This window comes from Garra rufa, chromosome 25 (assembly GCF_049309525.1).
Source record: "Garra rufa chromosome 25, GarRuf1.0, whole genome shotgun sequence".
NCBI lineage: Eukaryota > Metazoa > Chordata > Actinopteri > Cypriniformes > Cyprinidae > Garra > Garra rufa.
In genome coordinates this window covers 23,710,583-23,734,349 of record NC_133385.1, presented here as the reverse complement: position 1 = coordinate 23,734,349, position 23,767 = coordinate 23,710,583, and the positions used below count along the sequence as shown (strand labels likewise).

At 36.3% G+C, this 23,767-nt stretch overlaps 1 protein-coding gene across 1 annotated transcript; it reads right to left on the bottom strand.

Moving 5' to 3' along the window:
* Positions 1-1,151: 1,151 nt before the first annotated feature.
* Positions 1,152-23,470, bottom strand: fnbp4 (formin binding protein 4). The gene is made up of 17 exons (XM_073831938.1): positions 23,271-23,470; positions 22,646-22,720; positions 20,529-20,653; positions 20,257-20,428; positions 20,002-20,146; positions 12,160-12,265; positions 11,736-12,062; positions 11,194-11,395; positions 11,001-11,092; positions 8,999-9,103; positions 8,732-8,865; positions 7,716-7,879; positions 5,663-5,907; positions 4,356-4,491; positions 4,069-4,262; positions 2,288-2,445; positions 1,152-2,196 (listed from the first exon to the last, which is right to left on the bottom strand). The coding sequence occupies exons 1-17, from the start codon at positions 23,389-23,391 to the stop codon at positions 2,103-2,105; spliced, it is 2,595 nt and encodes an 864-aa protein (XP_073688039.1). The 5' UTR covers positions 23,392-23,470; the 3' UTR covers positions 1,152-2,102.
* Between the last annotated feature and the right edge of the window lie 297 nt (positions 23,471-23,767).

The window sequence follows — 23,767 nt, the reverse complement described above, 5'->3', positions numbered from 1 at the left end:
ATTGTTGACAGCATTAAGTCTGTGTATGATTCAGTAGGCTATAAAACGGCTTTAACTGTCAGGAAATTACTTGTCTTTAAAAGTTTTGGTTCAGTATACTTACCGGTTGATCAAAAATAGCTTTGTTTTCTTTTTTTAGTTTTATTTAGTAACTTTCTGGAGGGTGTACTCATTTTTGCAGCACAACATTTTATCTCTTTTACAGGAAAATCTTAATTTTCTAAATAATTTTGACATTCTTCTTTGGTAATTGATCAAGCAGGCCTGTTGGAACATTATATCTCCAAAGAATCCTAATATGTCTTTCAAGTGAAGAGTTATTGCTCAATTTGTTAAGTTTTAGAAGGGGTGTACTCATTTATGCTGTGCACTGTATATATATATATATATATATATATATATATATATATATATATATATATATATTACATGTAAATATAAATTACATTTATTTCTTACATATATACATGCATGTGTGTATATTTTTACACATTTAAATATACAGAGCACACACACATATATTATGTAAACAAACTTTTACTTTGGATGCGATTAATTGATTTGACAGCACTATACACAGCTAGTAATGGGCAACAATTAATTGTGACTAATCGTCGCATATTATATATTATATTATATAATGTTTTTTATATATTTAATATTTATATATAAAATGTATTTAATATATCAACATAACATTATTTCTTAAATATATACATCCAAGTGTGTGTATTTATATATACATAATAAATATACACAGTACACACATATTATGTACACAATAACTTTTATTTTGGATGCGATTAATTGTTGCCCAGCCCTTTTTTAGATCAATATATCTCAATATCTATATCTATATGGATAGTTTACATTAATTGTATCACTATTATATGAATTATACATTCTATGAAATATGCATGTACATGAATTATACATTATTTGAATTATGTATCTCAGTAAATGTGTGTGTGTGTGTGTGTGTGTGTATATATATATATATATATATATATATATATATAAAATTTATATCACACCTCTTATACATTTCCGTAACTGTTTTAATGACACTAACAGCTAACTGAAAGTATTCATTCAAAAATAATACTAAAAAATAATTAAAAGAGAGGTTAAAAAATGTTGCTTGAACAAAATGTGTGAAAAAAAATTTATTATCAATGTAGAAAAGGTTCGATGACTCTACAACCGCAGTTCAGGGAACATTTACACTGAACATCAATTTTTCAATTTAAAAGAAAGACATTTAGTGAACAATGTTCATAACTGTTATAGAGAAAAAAAAGAAGTTGGCACATGAGTTGAATTTTTAATCACATCAGTGGAAAAAAGATATAGTTTGTTCAAATATGAAGCATACTTTAAAGTGCAAAGGAGTGGATAACATGAAAGTCTCAACTATGAGTTTGGAAGCATGGCTGAAACTCTTAACAGTGGTCAGATGGTCTGATATTTCAATATACTGTATATAAAAGGTAAACTGATATTGAAGCTTAGCTTATAAAACATTGTAAGCTGGATACACAGGTACAGCACTGTTTAATGTCACCTATGACAGCGCAGATGTACAGCGCTCACCGTACAGATGATGGTTCGCACCCTTGACATTGTACAAAACATGTTTTTAATCTGAGAAACTGAAAACACCTCCGAGAAACTAAAGAAATGGAACAGTCCTTTAATATCGATTTCATTACATTTTAATTTACAGATAAATCGTGCACAGGTTTCATGGTTGAAGTAATAAAGTAGAACAAAAAAAAATTCTGTACATGTTTAACTTTGTTTTAGGTTCACCGCATCTTTAAAATAACTTGCAGACATTAGAGGCTGTTATTTTACAACAACCTATAACAAAAGTATACTTTTAGTCACAAGATGATGCATTTGAATTTAACAGCATGGAGTTGACCTAAAAATAGGCTCCAACAGGCAATGTGTGCTTATATATTTATATATAAAAAAAGAAACATTCGTTCGAAATTGCCCAACCAAGTCCACTGGAGCTTAGCAAGTGAGACGAAACACCGAAATACAGTTCAGTCCACCTTTTCCAGAGGCTCTCTTTAGTGTTTTCAGGACTGATGTTATGAACTCTGCATCATCTTTCTTTTCTTCAACAATCTTTCCCTCCAGTCGTCAGGAAGCACTTCAAAGTTAGCATTCTTTCCAGCCTTCCCTCTGCAAATGGAGACAAAAATGACAAGTATTTAAACAATCTGTATTTATTTCCTCAAATTTCTGCTGACAATCTTGACTTCTTCAAACTTACGTTGCAAACTGCTGCTGTTTCCATTCCTCAATGCGTCTGCTGTTGAGCTGATCTCGATCTTCATCGCTGGAGCTTGACTTCTCCTCTTCATCCAGCTCTTTCTGAATGCTCTGCCACTTCTTCACTAGGGACGGCATCTTCGTCTTGCTCTTCTTTGTCTTTATAAAATAAAATTACAGCATTTAAAATGACTCGCTCAAATTTTCTTTCTACATGATTTCTAATAAATAATTAAAAAAAAAAAAAAAAAGTAAGAATTAAAGAAAGAAAATCCAGCAAAATAAAACCCAAAACAACATTGCGGCGCTATATGAAAACTGTTGTCTATTGACATGCAAAACTTCTTGTCAGCACAGTCTAAAGATGATCAAAATTAATTGAAAAAAAGGTTTTCAATTAATCAAAATGGCATAATTAGTATTGGCATGACCAAAGGAATATTTTGAGACCAGTTTCATTACAAAAGGCTTATGTAATCTAAAGTTATTAGCTTTTTTCGAAATTGTGGTTAATGATGGTTAATGAATGGTTTGTCACTTTTGATCAATAGGTGTCGCTGTTACCAAACTGACGTGGCGTGGTCAGAGAGAGGTGACAATGGCACACACAAAGTTTGGTGTCAATGCGTCAAAGCTTTGCAGAGATGCAGCCTCAGATGCAGTTTGCCATGATTCCAGCAAATTTGTTGATGCGTTAGAACGAAAACAGTTTCACATATCAACACGAAATCCATAACTTTTTGTCGGCATGGTCTTTAGATGATCTGAGTCAAATTTGGTGAAAATTGGACCATCAGTCTAGGAGGAGTTCGAAAAAGTAGGTTTTCAACAAATCAAAATGGCGGACAGAAAGTTCAGCTGAATATGGCAAAATTGGCATCTATATTCTTGGCATGACCCAAAGAATACATTTTCATTACAATAAGCCAATTTCAATGTTATTAACATTTTTGTAAATGTAATTATAACTTTTGGTGTCGAAGGCCCATACATTTTAACGGTTTGTCAATGCATTGATAGAATATAGCATTTTACGACAAAATTCAAAATGGCTGACACACCAAATGGCATGGGAAAATTGGGTATGGTTTGACTCATAAGGCACCCAATCTAACAGTTAAACCAACAGAAGTTATAAGCAAAAATATCCATTTTTTCATATCTCCGACCAATTTGTTCGAGCATTATTCGAGAACAGTTTCACTAATCAACTTGAATTCCGTAACTTTTTGTCAGCATGGTCTAAAGATGATCTAAGCCAATTTTGGTGAAAATCGGATAAACAGTCTAGGACGAGTTTGAAAAAGTAGTTTTGTTTTTTTTAACTACCAAAAATAGCGGGGGAAAAAAAAAACTTACAAATTTTAAATGTTGGTTTCCATTTGACTCTCCATAAGCCAAGAATTTGGAGGGGGAAAAAAATCCTTCTACTCTTCAAAAGTTATTAGCCATAAACGTGAGTGAAACTTTGGACAAGTGGTGGCGCTTTGTGGTGGTGACAGTTTGAGACTCCAAACTTGCTGTGGTTAATGTTGTGACTATCCTCTGTGTGCCAAATTTTGTAATTTTGCCACAATCGGTTCTATGGGATGACACAGACTTCCAGAGCTAAAGAAGAATACGGATACAATAGGTGCTTGGCCCCTTAAAAAAAAAAAAAAAAAAAAAAAAAACCTAACAAAACAAACCAAAAGAACACACACAAAACCAAAAGCAAAAAAACTAAACACAAAAGCAAAACTAACGAAAGTAACAGCAAAACAAACTAACCGAAACACCCACCTTCTCTTTCTTTTGTTTCTTTGTTTTATCTATGAGTGCTTTGCTTATCGGTTCCAGGGCGGTGGGTGGTTGTGGAGCAGGAGGGGGTGGTTGGGGCGGCAGGGCTGGCATTGGTGGGACTATGGTTTCTGTAGGCAGAGGAGGTGCAACTGCAGCTGTCATCCCCCAGTAAGCACTTCCAACTAGAAGCGGGGCTGTAAATGAACGAGAGAAACATGAGGAACGTCTTTCCACAGACAGGATGCTCTTTAAATGTACTGATGTGTGTAAAAGCAGTTTATTCTCACCAGCTGTGGCAATGGGTTGAGTGTAAAGAATGGGGCTGCTGCCAATGGTGACCGTTTTGGGCAGCGGGGCTGAGCTTGGGGCCTTGCGTTTCTGGGCTTTAGCTGCAAGTCCTAAAGATGCCGCTGCCTCAGCCGCCTGAGGAAAAGACATCAAAACATATAGCTTTACTAGGGTGACCATATTCTGAGAATCCAAAAAGAGAACACCCTCCCCATGATGTACCACCCCAACCCCACCCCCACACGCATTAACTACGCATTTGGTCAAAAAAGAGGCTTAAAATGGACTTCATGAAAACTGTTTTGTCTTGTGGCGAAGTCTCCTGATCAATTTTGTCCCAAAGAAACGAGACTGTTTCCGAGAAACAAGAGTGTCAACATGTTTGACTAGCTGGCCTAAAAACTTTAAAGGCATTTTTCTCTTTTTCAGTGTTGGTGTAACGTTAGTTACTGCACTTTGCCTTTGGAGGGCAGCATAGGTGCAGATGGTGCACAATGCTTCCCATTTATCACGACCACGAATGAACATCGGGTATTTTAACTACATTTGTACGTTTCGGCATGTTAGTGACACACAGCTCTTGCTGCGCAGCTCCTTGTTTGTTTTCTTTTGACAACTGGGTATTTCGCGTCATCAGACAGGTACCTCAGAATAATGCCGGTGGGCAGTGGCTGCATTTAAAGTGTTGAATTAATGATGGTCAGTGAAATGAGGTAAAAAACCCGGACATTTTATGATATTTTACAAAATCCCCCCGGACATAATTTTATAGCCAAAAAGGAGGACATGTCCGGGTAAAAGAGGACGTATGGTCACCCTAGCTTTACATTTAAGCAAAATAAGCTAAATAATCTTAAAGTTATAGTTCACCCAAAAATGTAAATTCTCTCATTAATTACTCAGTCATGTCATTCCAAACCTGTAAGACCTTAATTTTTTGGAACACAAATTAAGAAATTTTTGATGAAATGCAAAAGCTTTCTGACCCTGCATAGACAGCAATGCAACTGACATGTGCACTGACACAGAAGAGCAGAAATTGTTGAATAAAGTCATTATTTTTTGTTTTCTTTGAACGCAAAAATTAATCTTTTAGCTTCTTAACTTCTGGGCCTTGAATATGTCAGTTTTGTTGCTGTGTATGCAGGGTCAGAAAGCTCTTGGATTTAATTCAAAATATTTTAATTTGTGTTCTGAAGATAAACAAAGGTTTCACGGGTTTGTACCGATTTGAGAGCGAGTAATGACAGAATTTTCATTTCTGGGTGAACTATCCCTTTAACTCTCAAGACAAATAAAAAGTGACCTTGAACTCTTCTGTTCCAGGAGCCGGTGGCTCTGACTCCTCATCCTCCATCTCCACTTCTTCAATCTCTCCGTCATCTTCAAGGGGTGGTGGAGGGGGTGGAGGAGGAGATTCAGGTGGTGGAGGGGGTGGCGGCGGTTGCTCCGTAGGTGGAGGGGGTGGATCCTCTGGAGGAAGTGGAGGCAATGGGGGCTGAGGAGGCTGGGGAACCAACCAATAAGACTGCACATCTCCTAACGAAGTTCCTGTTGAAAAAATTAAGTGAAATAACATTTCATTACACTTCATGCATGTTTATGTTACATAGCCATAATGGTAAAAACATGTTTTCCCCTTTTTAAAAAAAATTATGAATTGTGAATACATTTTGAACAATCTGGCCAACAATTTTGTGATTATTATTATAGTCACTTTGCCATAAATACATTACCAGTCTAAAGTTTTTGAACAGTAAGATTTTGAATGTTTTTTTAAGTAAGTCTCTTCTGCTCACCAAGTCTGCAATTATTTGATCCAAAGAACAGCAAAAACAGTAAAAATTGAAATATTTTTACTATTTAAAATAACTGTTTTCTATTTAAATATATTTAAAAAGTTTCTGGACAGTAAGAATTTTAATGTTTTTTAAAGAAGTCGTATCTGCTCACCAAGCCTGCATTTATTTTATCCAAAGTACAGCAACCACAGTACAATTGTGAAATATTTAAAAAAAAGTTATATTTAAATATATTTTAAAATGCAATTTATTCCTGTGGTTTCAAAACTGATTTTTAGAATCATTATATGATCCTTCAGAAATCATTCTAATATTCTGATTCGCTGCTCAAAAAACATTTATTATTATTATTATTATTATTGTTGTTGTTGAAAACAGTCGAGTAGATTTTCTTCAGGTTTCTTTGATGAATAAAAGAAAATTCAGAAAAACAGCATTTATCTGAAACAGAAATCTTTTGTAACATCATAAATGTCTATCACCACTTTTGATCAATTTAAAGTGTCTTTGCTAAATAAAAGTCAGGCATGTGATTGGCTAAGGACAAAAAGCAGGAAAATGTACTAAGACAACCCCCCCCTCCCCCCTATTTGTGGCCATCAGATTCAGTGAGCTATATATTTAATATAATAATTAAAATATAATTATTGATTTTTCATTAGACTATTTTTTTGTTGCCCCCTCAGCACTCGGTACCCTACGCACAGTGCGTGATGCGCGTGGTGGGAGCGGCAGCGCTTTATTTTTTTTTTACAGATCTGCATGATTCACATAGGTCACATTCTCAGGTCGAAAAATCCGGAATTACGGATTGATCCGGAAAAATCACATCCCTGAAAAGTGTTTATTTCCACTAATTTCTTGGTATAGTGTATAATGCTACAAAAGATTTAATTTCAGATAAATGATGATCTTTGTATCTTTCTATTCATCAAATAATCCTGGGAAAAACAAAAAAGTATTTAACTTTTAAATATTGATAAAAAAAATTCTTGAACAGCAAATTAGCATATTAGAATGATTTAGATTTAGTTTTGATCACAGGACAAAATAAGACTTTATTATTTTCAAATAGAAAGCAGTTATTTTAAATAGTAAAATTTTACTGCTTGTGCTGTATTTTGGATTAAATGCAGGCTTGGTGAGCAGAAAAGACTTCTTTAAAAAAAAAAAAAAAAAAAAAAAAAAAACCTTACAAATTCTTATGGTTCAAAAACTTTTGACTGGTAGTGTACATTCATTATTAGTCTTACGAGATATGAGCTATTACTAATGTAATATTTCCCCGTTTAAAAAAAAAAAATTGTATTTAAGAAATAGATACTGAAAACTGAGATCTAAGATACTGAAAAAACAGATCATGAGCTGTTTGCTTGTAAATAAACACTGTGCCACGCTTCGCTACATAACAGGAAGCATTTATTTCATCAAAATCTTGCATCCCTAGCCTATCCCTGACATCAAAAACATCATAGAAGAGGTGTATTCAACTCATTGTATGCATAAACTGACATTTTAATTTATATTTTAAAAGATGTCATGACCCACAACCCCTACCTGTTGTAGCACCAGTGGTTTCTGCAGATGGTTGGCTAGTGTCTCCGAGGCCAGAAGCAGGCGGCAGGGGCGGCTTGGCTTCCTCGTTGTTGTCCTCCACGACTGGAAACTCCCACTGGGAAGCGTTGGTCCTCTCGTTCACGTAGAAGTACCGTCTGTGCTCTCTAAAGGTGAAGAAACAAACACACAGAGGAGTCTTAGCAACTGTTCCCTCAACTGATTTCAAGGTCATGAGACCCTTGAAGAGTCAAAGGAAAGTGGGGCTCTAGTTCCCTAATGAGGGAATGTTGAACTGGGCTTCACTGGGAGCCCAGAGGAGAAACCAGATTGAAAGGGGTGCACTGATAAAGAACCCACCTTATTCTCTAAGAAAAAAAAGCATGACAAAAAAAAAAAGAGAAATTTCCAATCCTGAAAAGCTTACAAACATTACAAATCACTTCATCTCAATTGTCATGGCAATACTCACACTGATAGTGAGAAAACCCCTCCGCTAGATGCCTTAAGGCAGGCATCTTCAACAGAGGGTAAAAGACAACATTTTTATTGAACAGTCATCATTAGAGTGCATGGAAAAGAAATCCAGTAAAACAATGAAATAGATTGGTCTGACCTTCAGGCTCCGAGGGCAAGGCATCGTCTTCCTTTATTGATGCTCGTGTGACACGCTGCCTCCACGTGGTCACTCTGTGTCACTCATTTCTCCCATCATTTTGGGGGCAGTCCTGTAAAGTTCAAAGCTCTCGCACGCGCAAGCACCTTCCTAACCCTTTAGACTGACTGGGAGGAGATGGGGCCCAAATCTTTGGTGCTCAGGCTGGCTCTTTAGAGACGCTCCCTTATCACGATTACCTTCTGTCTTTATCCGCGCTCTCAAAACACTCCCCAGTAATACAACCAAGTGCAAATCAGTCGCGCATTTGTCATAGCAGCGGCGCAAGTGTCAATCGTCACATGAGGAAGGGGACTTTAAGGGAGGGGGAGTGATAAGGATGTGAAAGATAAGGAGCGCGTACCTGTCCCAGTGGCAGGACCAGCCTTTGGGAGTGGCGTTAAGTTCGTAATGTTTTATGTGCTCAGCAGCTTCCTGCAGCCTGCGTCGGAGATAGTTTCCGTTCAGTGCACCCTCTCTCCAGTCTGCGATCCGCGTCTGGAGGGAAAAAAAAAAATATGAGCATACAATATTGGTAAGAATTGTACATATTAACCTTGTTATTTGGTTTATTTTTATAGCATGAACCACCACAATTATGCTCCTTATGTCCGTTTTTTATTTTTTTTACCTCCGTTTGCAGCAACAACAGTTGAAAGTTCGAGATGACTTTCTTGTCGATTCCCAAAAACTCCATTTTGCTGGTGAGTGTGTTAGCAAGCTCTCCGATCTGAAACTAAAGAAGGCAAGACCAACACCTTTTAAAGTCTATCACATTTCATATTACCAGTAACTGTAACTTATACAGTTATGGAAAAATTATTTGATCCCCTGCATATTATGCACATTTACCAAATGACAAACAAATGAGGAGTCTATAATTTTAATGGTAAGTTATTTTAAGGCATTTTAATGAGTGAAATAAGTATTTGACCCCTTTGCAAAACATGACTTAATACTTTAGTTTGCACACATCTCAGGAGGGTTTTTGTCCCACTCCGCTTTGCAGATCCTCTCCAAGTCATTAAGGTTTCGAAGCTGACGTTTGGCAACTCAAACCTTCAGCTCCCTCCACCAATCTTCTATGGGATTAAGGTCTGGAGATTGGCTAGGCCACTCCAGGAGCTTAATGTGCTTCTTGAGAAACTCCTTTTTTGCATTGGCTGTGTGTTTTGGGCCATTGTCATGCTGGAATATCCATCCACGACCCATTTTCAATGGTTCTCACCCAAGAATTGACGGTACATGGCCCAGTACATCGTCCCTTTGATGTGGTTAAGTTGTCCTGTCTCCTTATCAGAAAAACACCCCCAAAGGATAATGTTTTCACCTCTATGTTTGATGGTGGGAATGGTGTTCTTGGGCAGCATTCTTCCTCCTCCAAACACAGCGGGTTGAGTTGATGCCAAAGAGCTCGATTTTGGTCTCATCTGACCACATCACTTTTACCCAGTTCTCCTCTGAATCATTCAGATGTTCATTTGCAAACTTCAGACGGGCCTGAACATGTGCTTTCTTGAGCAGAGGGAGCTTGCGGGTGCTGCAGGATTTCACTCCTTCACGGTGTAGTGTTACCAATTGTTTTCTTGGTGACCATGGTCCCAGCTGCCTTGAGATCATTGATAAGATCCTCCCGTGTAGTTCTGGGAGGTTCCGTGTAGATCACTCCACGATGTGAGATCTTGCATGGAGCCCCAGACCGAGGAAGATTAACAGTTATTTTGTGTTTCTTCCATTTGGTCTTGTAGCCCATTCCAGCCTTGTGTAGGTCAACAATCTTGTCCTTGACATCCTTGGACAGCTCTTTGGTCTTGGCCATGGTGGAGAGTTTGGAATCTGATTGATTGATTGCTTCTGTGGACAGGTGGCTTTTATACAGGTAACAAACTGAGATTAGGAGCACTCCCTTTAAGGTGTATAAAAGACACCTGGGAGCCAGAAATTTTGCTGACTGATAGGAGATCAAATACTTATTTCACTCATTAAAATGCAAATAAAATCCAAGAGGTATGCCTACTGTTCTTTAAATGTCACCCTGGACTACAAAACCAGTCATAAGAGTCAATTTTCTGAAATTGAGATTAATACATCACCTGAAAATGTTATATATGGTTCTAAAGCCATTGATATATGGTTTGTTATGATAGGACAATATCTGGTTGTCCTAAAAAACTAAAATTGAGAAAATAGCCTTTAAATTTGTCCAAATGAAGACCCTAGCAATGCATATTACCAATCACAAATTACGTTTTGGTATATTTATGGTAGGAAATTTATAAAATATCTTCATGGAACATCTTTACTTAATGTCCTAATGATTTTGGCATAAAAGAAAAATCAATAATTCTGACCCATACAATGTATTGTTGCTATTGCTACAAATATACCTGTGTGACTTATGACTGATTTTGTGGTCCAGGGTCACAAATGTGACTTTGCCATCACAGAAATAAATTAAACTAAGATACATTAAAATAAAAATGATTCACTAGTTGTAATAATATTTCACAATATTACAGTTTTTACTGTATTTTTGATTAAATAAATATAGCCTTTGTGAGCATGAGATTATTACAAAAGCAGTAAGAGCAGAAATGTGTATTAAATTGTCAATTTTGATTCTACTAAATTACCTTGAGCTCCTCTTCTTCCTTTAGAAGAGCTTTGGATACAGACTTTTCCTTTTCGTCTTCCTCTCCTTGCTTCTCAGCTGTTTTGGAATGTGCTTGAAACACAAGACATTCAGTAAGTCATTCATTCATGACACACAAAACCTAATTTTTTCTCAAACTAATTTCATTTCTATGCACTCCTGCCAATCTTTACCATTGTCTGAGTGCTCTGGAGTGGCCCATCCTGCCTTTTCTGAGCCCCGGCTGCTCGAGTCAGGACTTGGCGCACGGAGGAAAGCAGTCTTCCATTTGTTCTTCTTCAAAAGTAAATTACGAGGCCCATCCTGACTCGTTTCAGAACAGGGGCTCGAACCACCGGCACTGCCGTCACCTTCCTCCAAGGCACGAAGCTCAGCCTGCAGAAGAAAAACACTTTTAATACGACCATTTGACAAAAGAAACCAGTAAATAAAGATAATTTGGTGACAATATCTAATTATTTATGTATGAAATCAGACTAAGATGATGACTGCAAATATTAATATAATATAGACCAGGGGTGCCCAAACTTGACCCTGGAGGGCCGGTGTTCTGCAGAGTTTACCTCCAACCCCAATTAGACACATCTAAACCAGCTAATCAAGCACTTACTAGCCATACTAGAAACTTCCCGGCAGGTGTGTTGAGGCAAGTTGAAGCTAAACTCTGCAGGACATTGGCCCCTGACATAAACTAATAATTTATGAAGCAACTCACTTTTTTCCTCTCTAGTGCTAGTTCTAGTTCCATGGTGTCCTCTTCTGCCTCCTCCTCCCTGTCAGAAGATTCAGCAGAGTGGTTCCTGCTGCGCTGGTTACTCTGGCTGTCCGTTTCTCGAAGAGCCGGTGAGGCCACAGATGGAGTGCATTCGCCTTCTAGCTCCTGGGCCGCTTCTACGGTTTCATCTATGGCCAGCGCCTTCTTTCTCCACTTCTCCTCTGCCTCCTTCACCTCTTCTGGGATAAGAGGAGCAAGGAGAGTAGCTGCCACGCCTCGCCTCTCTTCTTCCTCGCTGGTTAAAGCCACAATACTCTCAATGACTTCCTGTGTGGACAGAGGATGCAGAATTTTATAAATGACCAAAGTTAATTGTTTTTCCATCTCATGCAATTGAGGATGAATTCAAAAAAATAACGCTTGCCTTCTTTTTGGTTTCTCTCTTAGATGCAGGAGCAGGAGCAGCAGCAGCAGACTGCGGTTCAGTATAACCGCTATGATGTGCCACAGCATTGCCGTTTACAGACGAACTGTGGAAAATAATATTTAAGGTAAGACAAATATATAAAATACATGATAAACTATACATTAATATAATATTATAAATGATATCAGAATTTAATACAATTATAAATTAAATCTCTATAAATATAAAAATGATAACTGTTTTAAATTTAAATATTAAGGGACTTCCGGCGGCAAGATGAGGAGGTAGTCGCATTTTGCTTGCGCTCTCACTCGTTGTCATTTTATTTGCATTAATACGTTCAAATATATTTTGGAAAGGGTTTAATTTATTTCTACTGATACCCCGCATATTTGATTAGTCGATCTGTCGAAAAATGACAAGTAAAAACGTGAAAATGTCGACGACAAGACAGACGCGGCTTGACAGTCCCAGCCTAAAGCAAGTTAATATGGAGGCCGCTGCGAACACCACAAGCAAAAGCCACGGCGATCTATCTCTGACACAAGAGGACAATACACTTCTTCAGCTAATTAAAACTGAACTGATATCCTCCCGCGGTCAGATGACAGAAACTATAAAAACAGAGATGGCGAGCTTTCGTTCTGAAATTGGATTGATTGTCGAAACCTTCCGATCTGAAGTAAAAACCAGAATGGACGCGCTACAACTGGAGTTTGCGGGACAACTTCAATCCATTCAGACTAAGCAAACTAATATGTCTGATACTATGGAGAAAATGGAAACATCGCTCAATTCTCACCACGACTCGCTCGAAACAATGGAAACCGCAGTTTCAACTTTAAAGGACCAAATTCAGAAACTGCAAGAGCAACAGCAGGACCTCGAGAATAGGAGTCGTCGCCAAAACCTGCGGATAATTGGCATACCTGAAGACGCGGAGAAAGGCCGGCCTACCGATCTCATGTCTGGTTTCTTTTCAGAGGTGCCAGGTAAAGACTTGCCGGATCTTCAATCAGTGGTGCTGGATCGCGCTCATCGTGCCCTCGCTCCAAAACCTCGCGCTGGCGACAGACCCAGAGCAATGATCGTTCGTCTGCACTACTTCTCTGATAAGGCCAAGATTCTCCAAGCCTCCAGGAAATGCGGTGAGATTACATTCCGCGGCGCACGAGTTCATATTTTTCCTGATATGAGTGCCGAACTGAGCCGCAGAAGAGCCGCCTTTAACTCTGTGAAACTCAAGCTTAAGCAGGCTGGGATCTCTTACGGCGTCCACCACCCGGCAGATCTACGGTAGGGGTGGGCGATATGGTAAAAATATCATATCACGATTTTTTCAAGAAATATCACGATTCACGATTTTATCACGATTCTTTGTCATGTTGGTTTTACTTTTTTACAAGTTGTCTGAGTAGTACAGCCAAATAAATTTTTCTATTTTAAAACCAAAACCTTACAAGGTAACAAAATACAAAATAAAAAGAATGGCAGATATTTAAGCCAAACTGGGCGAAGACAAAAAATCTTTGTCATTATTTTCTTTGTTTTTAAAAAATAAGAACAAAGATATACTATACAAATAAAACAAACAGTGCTTTAATTTTCAGGTACAGTCCATGTATTTATCAGTAGCATTCAAGAAATTTAATTAACAGATATAAAAATAAAACACTATATACATTATATACATAAATTATACATAGAAGCATCATTTAAAGCAACTGTATTGAAGTTCTTCAGTCAAGAGCAGTGAGTGATTTTGTTTTGTTTTGTTTTATTAGTGTATCATCACCCAAAAATGACAATTCTGTCATCATTTACTCACTCTCGCATTTTTTTAAGCATAAAACATGCTGAACATAAAACTTATTTTGAATAATGTGGGTAACCAAACAGTTGCTGGGTCCCCAGTTACTTCCATATATTTTATTTATTTATTTTAAGTCAGTGGGGACCAGCTACTGTTACCCACATTCTTCAAAATATCTTCTTTTGTGTTAAGCACAAGAAAAAAATTAATAGAGATTTAGGACATGTGAGTGACAACATTTTTGGGTGTACTGTCCCTTTAATGACAATCGACAGCATGTTTAGCTCTGTCGCAGAGCTGCACGCATCTATACAGGCGCGCATCCGTTTTTCTCTTAACTGTTTACTTTCACTTTAGACCACCGACTGTGTTTATATGTTAAACGCCAAAGATAGCTCAGTTTAGTAATCAGGTGCTGTTTGACAGGCTTTTAGCGCACGTGCTTCAGGTTTACGCGCTCATGAAGCGCATGCCAGAACAGCGCGCGGACCAAATGGCGTAATTTTACCGGGCAAGACTTTGAAGCACATTCAAATAATGTACTTTTGTGATCGCGAATATGAATAAGTGCAGTGTCCCGTGAGTGAATGTACAGTATATTAAGACGGAGGCACACTGTAGCACGATACTACGATATTTATTCAAAAGCAGATCGTGGAGACATTTTAATCGTCCACGATCAAAAATCGTCATATCGCACACCCCTAATCTACGGTTCACTTTTGAGAACACTAGACTTTCTTTTAAGTCACCATCAGAGGCCGACGCTTACTTTGAGCAACATATCAAACCAAAAATGGATGCACTTGTCTCTGAATAGTTTTCAGGACGATCCTGATATCTTCCCCTCTTTCTGGACTGCAGAGACATTTTTTGGTAAAAAAAAAAAAAAAGTAAAGGTAGGAAGAAAGTGAGGGGGGGAACTAAATGGCTTTATGAAGCTCTCTTTTCAACAAGACAAAAATTGTGTGTTAAAAGGCATTTTAAGCGCACGTTGAGCGTTTGGAAGAAGTCCTATGCGTTTGGGAACGTTGAAGGTTAGTTACATGTGGGACGTTTTTTTGGTTCTCATTTGGGGAGTGGTTTGGTGGGTGGGTAGGGGTCAGGGTGTTCGTTTGACATTCAAATTTGTTCATGTTTATTTGTGCTATTGTGTACAGTTGTTAGAAATATTTCAGAAGGAGGTTGGCATCAGTTTTTCACCCATTAAACAATGCTGTAAGCCTGAGACATAGCGGTTTACGTACAGTGAACTTTGTTAGTTGGAACGTGAAAGGGGTTAACCATATTATTAAACGAAATAAGATCCTTACCCATTTAAAGAGATTGGAAGCAAATATATCATTTCTTCAAGAAACTCACTTAATATCAGCTGATCATCATAAACTACAAAAATCTTGGGTGGGGCAAATGTACCATTCAGAGTTTCAGTCAAGATCCAGGGGAGCTGCAATTCTAATTAGTAAAAACACTCCGTTCTGTGTGAGCAATGTCCAAACTGATAGGGGGGGAAGATTTGTAATAGTAACTGGTTCATTATATAATGTTCCCCTGATATTAGCCAATATCTATGCCCCTAACTGGGATGATGTATCATTCATGAAAAATCTCTTAACCAGTTTTTCCAATTTGACTACTCATAAATTAATCTTAGGAGGAGACTTTAACTGTGTGCTCCACCCCACTCTGGATAGGTCTTCGAAAACACCCTACAATATAACTAAATCCGCCACGTTTATTAATACTTTTTTAGAGACCTATAAATTTTCTGATCCCTGGCACTTCTTATATCCAAACCTTAAGCAGTTCTCCTTTTCCCCAGTGCATTGTTCATATTCAAGAATTGATTTCTTAATAGATGATAAACTGTTAACTTCTGTTACTGACTGTAAATATGAATCTATTGTAATTTCGGATCATAGTCCAGTTGTACTAAAATTAGCTTTTTCCAAATCACCAATTCTGAAGACCTGGCGCTTTAATAATTTTATTCTTTCCGATTCATCTTTTGTAGATTTTATTAATAATAAGATAGATTTTTTCTTATCCATCATTGACACCTCAGACATTAGTAAAGCTATACTCTGGGAGTCTTTAAAAGCCTATATTAGGGGGGAAATAATTTCCTTTGTTTCGTGGGAGAGGAGAAACAGAAATCAGCGACTAAATGATCTTTTGAATCAGATGAAACAATTAGACTTGAAATGTGCAATTAAGCCCTCACCTGACATGTTTAAGGAAAGAACAAAACTACAGACAGAGATTGATTTAATAACATCTGAACAGACAGAAAGGCTTTTGCTTCAATCCCGCGCTAAATTATATGAACATTCGGACAAATCTGGGAAAATTCTCGCTCAACAAATAAGACAACACTCAACTACAAATACTATAACATCTATTCGCAGGGATGATGGCAGAGTCACCAGGGATGAGCTAGAAATCAACTTAGTCTTTGAAAAATTTTACACAGCCCTGTATTCATCTGAAATTGACTATAATCCTTCAGAACTTAATTCTTTTTTTAATTCTAGTCAAATGCCCCAAATCCCATCTAACGATAACGTAGAATTGGAGAAAATTATTGATTTGGAAGAACTTAATGTAGCTCTCTCAAACATGCAAAATTCAAAAGCTCCTGGGCCAGATGGCTTTACAGTAGAATTTTTAAAAATGTTTAAAGGGAAATTAATGCCTCTGCTACTTGCTGTACTTGAGGAATCATTCTCTATAGGCTGCCTTCCACACACATTTTATCAAGCGACAATTTCTGTTTTACCTAAAAAAGGGAAAGACCGTCTGAACTGTGGCTCATTTCGGCCTATATCTTTGCTTAATGTGGACTGTAAAATATTGGCAAAGGTTTTGGCCCGAAGACTGGAGAATGTCCTCCCCACTATCTTAGCCCCAGATCAGACTGGTTTTATTAAAAAACGCTTTTCATTTTTTAATATACGCAGGGTATTTGATATCATTTACTCTCCTGACTCAAACAAACATTTACCAGAAATTGTAATATCTCTAGACGCTGAAAAAGCCTTTGACAGAGTGGAGTGGAGCTATCTTTTCTGCTGTCTAGAGAGATTTGGTATGGGTCCAAATTTTTTGACCTGGGTAAAACTCTTATATGCTTCTCCCTTCTCTTCTGTTATCACAAACAATACTAGTTCACAGTATTTTCCATTGTATAGGGGAACTAGACAGGGTTGCCCTCTGTCCCCCTTATTATTTGCAGTGGCAATTGAACCCCTGGCCATTTTGCTGAGGTCAACCTCAGATATCCAAGGCATATTTAGGGGGGACAGAGAGCACAAACTATCACTCTATGCAGATGACCTGCTTTTATTTATCACAGATCCTTACAATTCTCTCCCTCATGTAATGACTGCACTAGAGCGTTTCAGTCATATTTCTGGTTACAAACTCAACTTCTCTAAGAGTGAATTATTTCCCATAAATCATGCTGCACAAAATACTTCCTTTTCCCCCTACCCATTTGCAGCCCTTGATAAATTTACATATTTAGGCGTGGTGGTCTCAAGAAATATTTCTGAGCTGTTTAAGCTCAACTTTACTCCCCTCTTAGAACAAACTAAGATATCACTTGAAAAATGGTCTAAGCTCCCCAACTCTCTGATTGGCAGGATCAATTTAATTAAAATGATTGTGCTCCCTACATTTTTATATTTATTCCAAACAATACCTATTTATATCAAGAAATCATTTTTTGCTGATTTAAATAAAATATTCTCCTCTTATCTTTGGAATAAAAAGCCTCCCAGAATACGTCTACATTTTTTGCAAAACCCTAAAGAACAAGGTGGGATGGCCCTCCCAAATTTTCAATTTTATTATTGGGCTTGTAATTTAAGAGCTTTGACTTATTGGCAAGGCTCACATTACACAATACATGTACCAGATTGGGTCCAAATGGAATCCTCAGCTCTGCTATTTTCACCCTTACCGATGGGTCTAGACTCCCATACGTTGCACCCAATGGTATGGAACTCCATTCAGATCTGGGCCCAAATTCGCAGGCATTTCGGATGGCAAAGAGGTTCAATTTGTGCTCCAGTTGCCAGAAATCATCGTTTTTCTCAGCCTCTGAATGACCAGACATTCGTGTTATGGCAAGGAAAAGGTATTTTAACATTTAAGGATCTTTTTGCAGATGGTTGCTTCTTGTCTTTTGCCCAATTACAGTCTCAATTTAAAATACCTAAAGCTCACTTTTTCAGATATCTACAGGTGCGGGATTTCATACGCAAGAATATTTCTTCTTTTCCTTTCCTCCCTGAACAAAATCCTATTGATCAACTTTTTCCTGATAACCCAGAACAAAGAGGAACTATCTCTGACTTATATACAAAACTTCTATCTATACCATCCACTTCTGTATCCGCACAAAGAGATTCCTGGCAACTGGACCTTAATATCTGCCTGACAGACGAGGTATGGAATGAGGCTATATATAGAATTCATGGATCTTCTATCTGTGCTAGACACAGCCTTATTCAATTTAAAGTGGTACATAGACTTCATCTTTCTAAGGCCAAGCTGGCAAAGATGTATCCTTCTGTTGACCCCACCTGTACAAGATGTAAGCAATCCCCTGCTACATTAGCCCATATGTTTTGGTTATGTCCTAGTCTATCTGGTTTTTGGTCACATATTTTTCTTTCTTATTCTAGAATATTTTGTAAAGATATTTGTGCAAATCCTTTGACTGCTATCTTTGGTATTGTATATGGAAATAACACTTTGTCAAAAAGTGAACTGGATTGCATCGCCTTTACTTCTCTTTTGGCAAGGCGCTTGATTTTAATTAATTGGAAACAGTCATTTCCCCCTGCTTTTAAACAGTGGGCCAAAGATGTGTTACAATTCCTGAGTTTGGAAAAAATAAGACTTAACTTAAGGGGCTCCAGATCCAAGTTCACTGTCTTATGGCGTCCTTTCATAAATTACCTTCAAAACCAAATATAACTACGAATGGACAAACTGATGTTGATGTTGTCAGGTTTTTCTTGTGATTGACTGATGCTATTTCCTATTTCACCTTTTTATTTTATTATTTATTTTTTTCCTTTGTATAAATGTACACAATGTAAAAGCAGAATGTCTGTATGCATACTGTTGTTAGCTATGCTGATATGTGAATGTATGGTATCATTTCAATATAATTTCAATTTAAAAAAAAAAAAATTTAAATATTAAAATATATTTTATTACATTTATTTTATATTATGAATTTTTATACAATTTGCATAATTTAAATAAATCACAAGATTAATTAATAAAAATACATAAACATTACTAATACACTACCAGTCAAAAGTTTTTGAACAGTAAGGTGTTTAGTGTTTTTTAAATAAGTCTCTTCTGCTCACCAAGCCTGCATTTAGTTTTCTATTTTAATACATTCATTTAAATTTGATCAAAGCTAAATCTTTTAGCATTACTCCAGTCTTCAGTGTCACATGACCCTTTAGAAATCATTGTAATATGCTGATTTGCTGTTCAAGAAACATTATTAATATTTAAAACATTTTTTTCTGGATTTTTTGATGAATAGAAAGATCAGCATTTATTTGAAATAAAAAGCTTTTGTAACATTTGACATTGTTTTCAACATAATAAGAAGAAGAAATGTTTTTGAGCACCAAATCAGAATATTAGAATGATTTCTGAAGGATCATGTGACTGGAATAATGATGCTAAAACTTCAGCTTTGAAATCACAGGAATAAAATGTATTCAAATTGAAAACAGTTATTTCAAGAAGTAAAAATTTCAAAATTGCACAGTTTTTGCTGTACTTTGGATCAGATAATTGCAGGCTTGGAGAGCAGAAGAAACTTTTGACTGGTAGTGTGTGTGTGTGTGTATATATATACACACACACACATATATTAAAATGTACACCATATTACATATTTATCTTATAATATCTTATGTAATACTATAAATAATGACCAATTCCAAATCATTTAATGTAAAATCATTTAAATAATATTTACAACTCACCTGCCCGTGTAATGCAGATTCTGCATCTGGTTTGCCAGGTAATGCGGGAGCTCCCAGGCCACCTCATTGGTCTGAGTATTCCAGTAGTAATAACATCCAGTATTTTCATCCCACACCTCCTGCCAATCACCCATCTCCAACCCAGCTACAACATCCCCAAACACAAGAAAACAAGTATTAACTTCCACATTCTGTCATTTAGTTTAAGATTCATACTACATGTACAAAACAGAACCAGTAGCCTAGAAAACTTACCTCCTGCGAGGGAGTACTGTGTGTTGTATTGAAATTCTTGTGCAGGTCCGTTCTCAGCATGAGTCTGCTGGTCTGTTTTGGGTTCGGGGCGAGGAGGAGTAGGGGCTGGTGCGCTCGGCTCGGTCTCAGATTCAGTTGTCTGGGTTGGTTGAGTGGTAATCGCATCAATTTCCTTTGGGGAAGACACACAATAGCCCATGTCAAAATTACAGACAGATTTTTAGTATAAAAATCGATATGTCTGGTCTTAAATAGCCCAAGATTTCACTTACCGCCATAAAATTGGCAAGTGTGCTGTCAATGTCTGTGGACTGGTTATGCTTTGCGGCAGTCGAGGTGTTTTCGGCTGCATCTTCTTCTTCACTGTCTTCATAGGCTCCAAGCAGAGATAAACCCTCTATAGAGCAAACAAAATGGAAATGTATACAATAGCATATTTAAAAAATATATATAAATGTATTAAAAACATTACACAAATGTCATTCAGTGTAACAAAAGCTTATATACCAAAAAATATTTATAAAAACCAACAGATGTCCTTAAAAGACTATTTAAGGATCACAGTGCAGCCCCCAAAATACTAATTAATACATTTTAAATTATTAACAATTTATCAATGTATATACAGTATATACACACTCGCTTATTTTAAATATTACTCATGTATAGAGGCCATTCTACAGAATTGGTGCAAACTGCTGTCCCACAACCAAAAACACATTTAAAAGCAGTTATTTATCGAAATCTTAGATGTTTACTAAGATCCTTCTATTATCTATTGAAACCCACAATAATATATAAAATATGACTAAGCTTAATATATATAAAATCATCATTTAGTGGGTACTTTTAATTGGGAGGTGGCTGTCTCGAACCCTAACCCATAAATTTAAACTTATGAAAATGATATTGAAATAATTTATACATTTTTTAAAAGTATCTTTTTGATTTTGTTAAAAAGTAAAGTTAAATTTTTTAAATGTTTTCCCCTTTGTAAATCATGAAAATTTATGTAAATAAATGTTTCCCACATTTTCATGTCACTACCGAATGTTTTAGTCCATTGGCTGAGACTGATTTTAACTACAACTCTTACATTTATGATCAGGAAATAAACAGTTTATTTGCAAAAATAGCTGTATTTTTTTAGTTATTTCAACTTCATATAAAAATAACCCAACTGCAGTTTGATTGAGATTAATCAGAATACACAATGAAAAAAAAGTTAAAAACAGTTATCTGCTTTTGCAAATTAATTCTTCAAACATTTGTGTCCCTCTCTCTCATATCTAGAGAGATACGAGTAGATAGGCCTCATCATTCTGAGGTAAATGTGTTCAAAAGTCTGAAAAATTGTGTAACTTTAAGGAATGTCACTACCAAACATCTTTGTCTGCTATTAAGCACACTTTTTTGGAAGTTGTTGCATAACATTTTTTTTTTAATGTGTGTACAACTGTTCAGAACTGCTAGCTAACAATGTACTGATTAGCATCTTTGAGCTAGGTTCAAAAGTATCTAAAATTGTCACTACCGAAACATTTACTGAAGTTTTAGTAGTGACATCCTTGTTTTTTTGAGTGTTATTCGCTAAAACCTGATTCACGACCAAAACATGTCATCACTGTTTCGGTAATGACAAAAGGGAACACATAATCCTTTATTTGGGGGAAATAAACAATATTAGTACAGTTAAGCAAATTTTTTGTGTTATAGTAGTGTTTTAGTATGTGGGTTAAAATTCTGTAATGTGTTCACTAACAAAAGATTACTGGTCACAGAAAATGGGCAGTCACAACCGAAACATGGGATGTTTGGTCAAAAATAAAGTATACTGATTTATCAACCACAAAGATGTTATGATGGTGTTTGGTTCAATGTATATTCAAAGGCAAACTAATGTATCCTTTAGTTTGAAATCAGTATGATCAAATTTTGCCTTTTACAAAGAAAAATTGGATTAAAAATACAACAGATAAATTATGCTTGAAATATTGTTAAACTTGTAATTGTCATTTACTTTTGAACACTTTTTTTCTTTCTCTTTTTTTTTTTTTTTTTTTTTACACACATATACATATATTTATTTATTTTTTTCCCATATGTCAATATAACTACTTATCAAAATATATATTACTGTGTTTCGGTAGTGACCAATTTGGGGAGAGGAAAAATATCCAAAAACTTTCTAAAAAAAAAATAATAATAAATAATATATATATATATATATGAATTAATTTGCACAATTACTAGAAATGCCCATCTTGGATATTATACAATTAGCAGACATACAAAATTTGTTGGAAAAGATATTGACTTTGAACCAATTCTGTAGAAGGGCCCATATATCGTATTTATTATGTAGTGACAACAATCTGGTATAACTTACGTGTGGCCTTCACAGCTGGTGTCTTCATTACTATATTAATTTCTCTCTGACCATCTGTGTTACCTTCAGGTTCGTCTACAAAAGGAAACAGACAGTTTGTAACGTTTTTAAAACATTTATAACAAAGTTATCCTTCTTGTTCCGGTGCGGGTGAATTAGCATGTTTGGCTAACGCTTTGTCTGAAGCCTATGCTGTTAACTCGAAATTGTGACTTATAAATAACTTAAACAACAAAAACCTATTTTTAATATATCAAAATAAATCGTTATGGGTGGTTAATGTCGTTTACATCATAACCAGATTGACAAGCTACATCAACACGCACATTTTTCGCTTAGCCTGTACCGGTGGCTAACGCTAAACTTGACAAACGGCAATTCAAAAGGTATGAACTGAATCACACAGTTCGTATATGTTTATTAAAACAAGTTAGTTTATAAACGAAACAAATTGCATAGTTTTATTACGATTAGCCAAATGTCACAAATGACTAACGTTAGCAAGTTTACTAAATAAAGAGCGCGTGTTTCTTTTAAAATGGTTCGTCTTGTTCCATATTTTGTGTATCTGTACCGACGCGTTTCTGCGTTTTAGGTAATATCTACTGATCTCTTTCTCGCCCACCTTCTGATCCCGATCCGACTCCGTCTTCTCTGGCTGTTCCCGTCGCGCTGCGGTTCGGTCCTGGCGGTGAAAGCTGTAATATGGTTCTCCTGCCGGTGCCTGTGCGAGTTTTCTTCCCCATCGCGGCTGTTAATAATGGAGCTCCGCTCTCAATCACAGCCCTGCTTGTAACTGATCGCTCCTCGCTTTCCAAATGGCTGATTGACTTCTTGTCCTTCAAAATAAAAGTCCTTACGTAAGGTCAACGTACTTTCTCAACGTCATTCTTCAGAACGAAAAAAATATATTTATGTAAATGTTTATACTAAGATTTTCGTTTATATTTTATGTTTGTATAATTACGTTTTTAGAGCAAAATCATGACATAGAATTTTTAATGTTGTGCAGATCTGCTGTATAAAAAAATAGTAATATATAAAAAAGTATATAAATTGTTGTTGTTGTAATACATCAGTGATTTTGTATAAAAGATAATAAAAAGACTACTATATTACTAT

Coding starts and splice junctions, on each gene's coding strand:
- fnbp4 (XM_073831938.1), bottom strand. CDS start 23,391: ATGGGGAAGAAAACTCGCACAGGCACCGGCAGGAGAACCATATTACAG. Junction 9,104..11,000: donor AGGAAGAAGAGGAGCTCAAG/GTAATTTAGTAG, acceptor TGCCTTCTTTAG/TTTCAGATCGGAGAGCTTGC. Junction 4,263..4,355: donor TCAACCCATTGCCACAGCTG/GTGAGAATAAAC, acceptor GTTCATTTACAG/CCCCGCTTCTAGTTGGAAGT.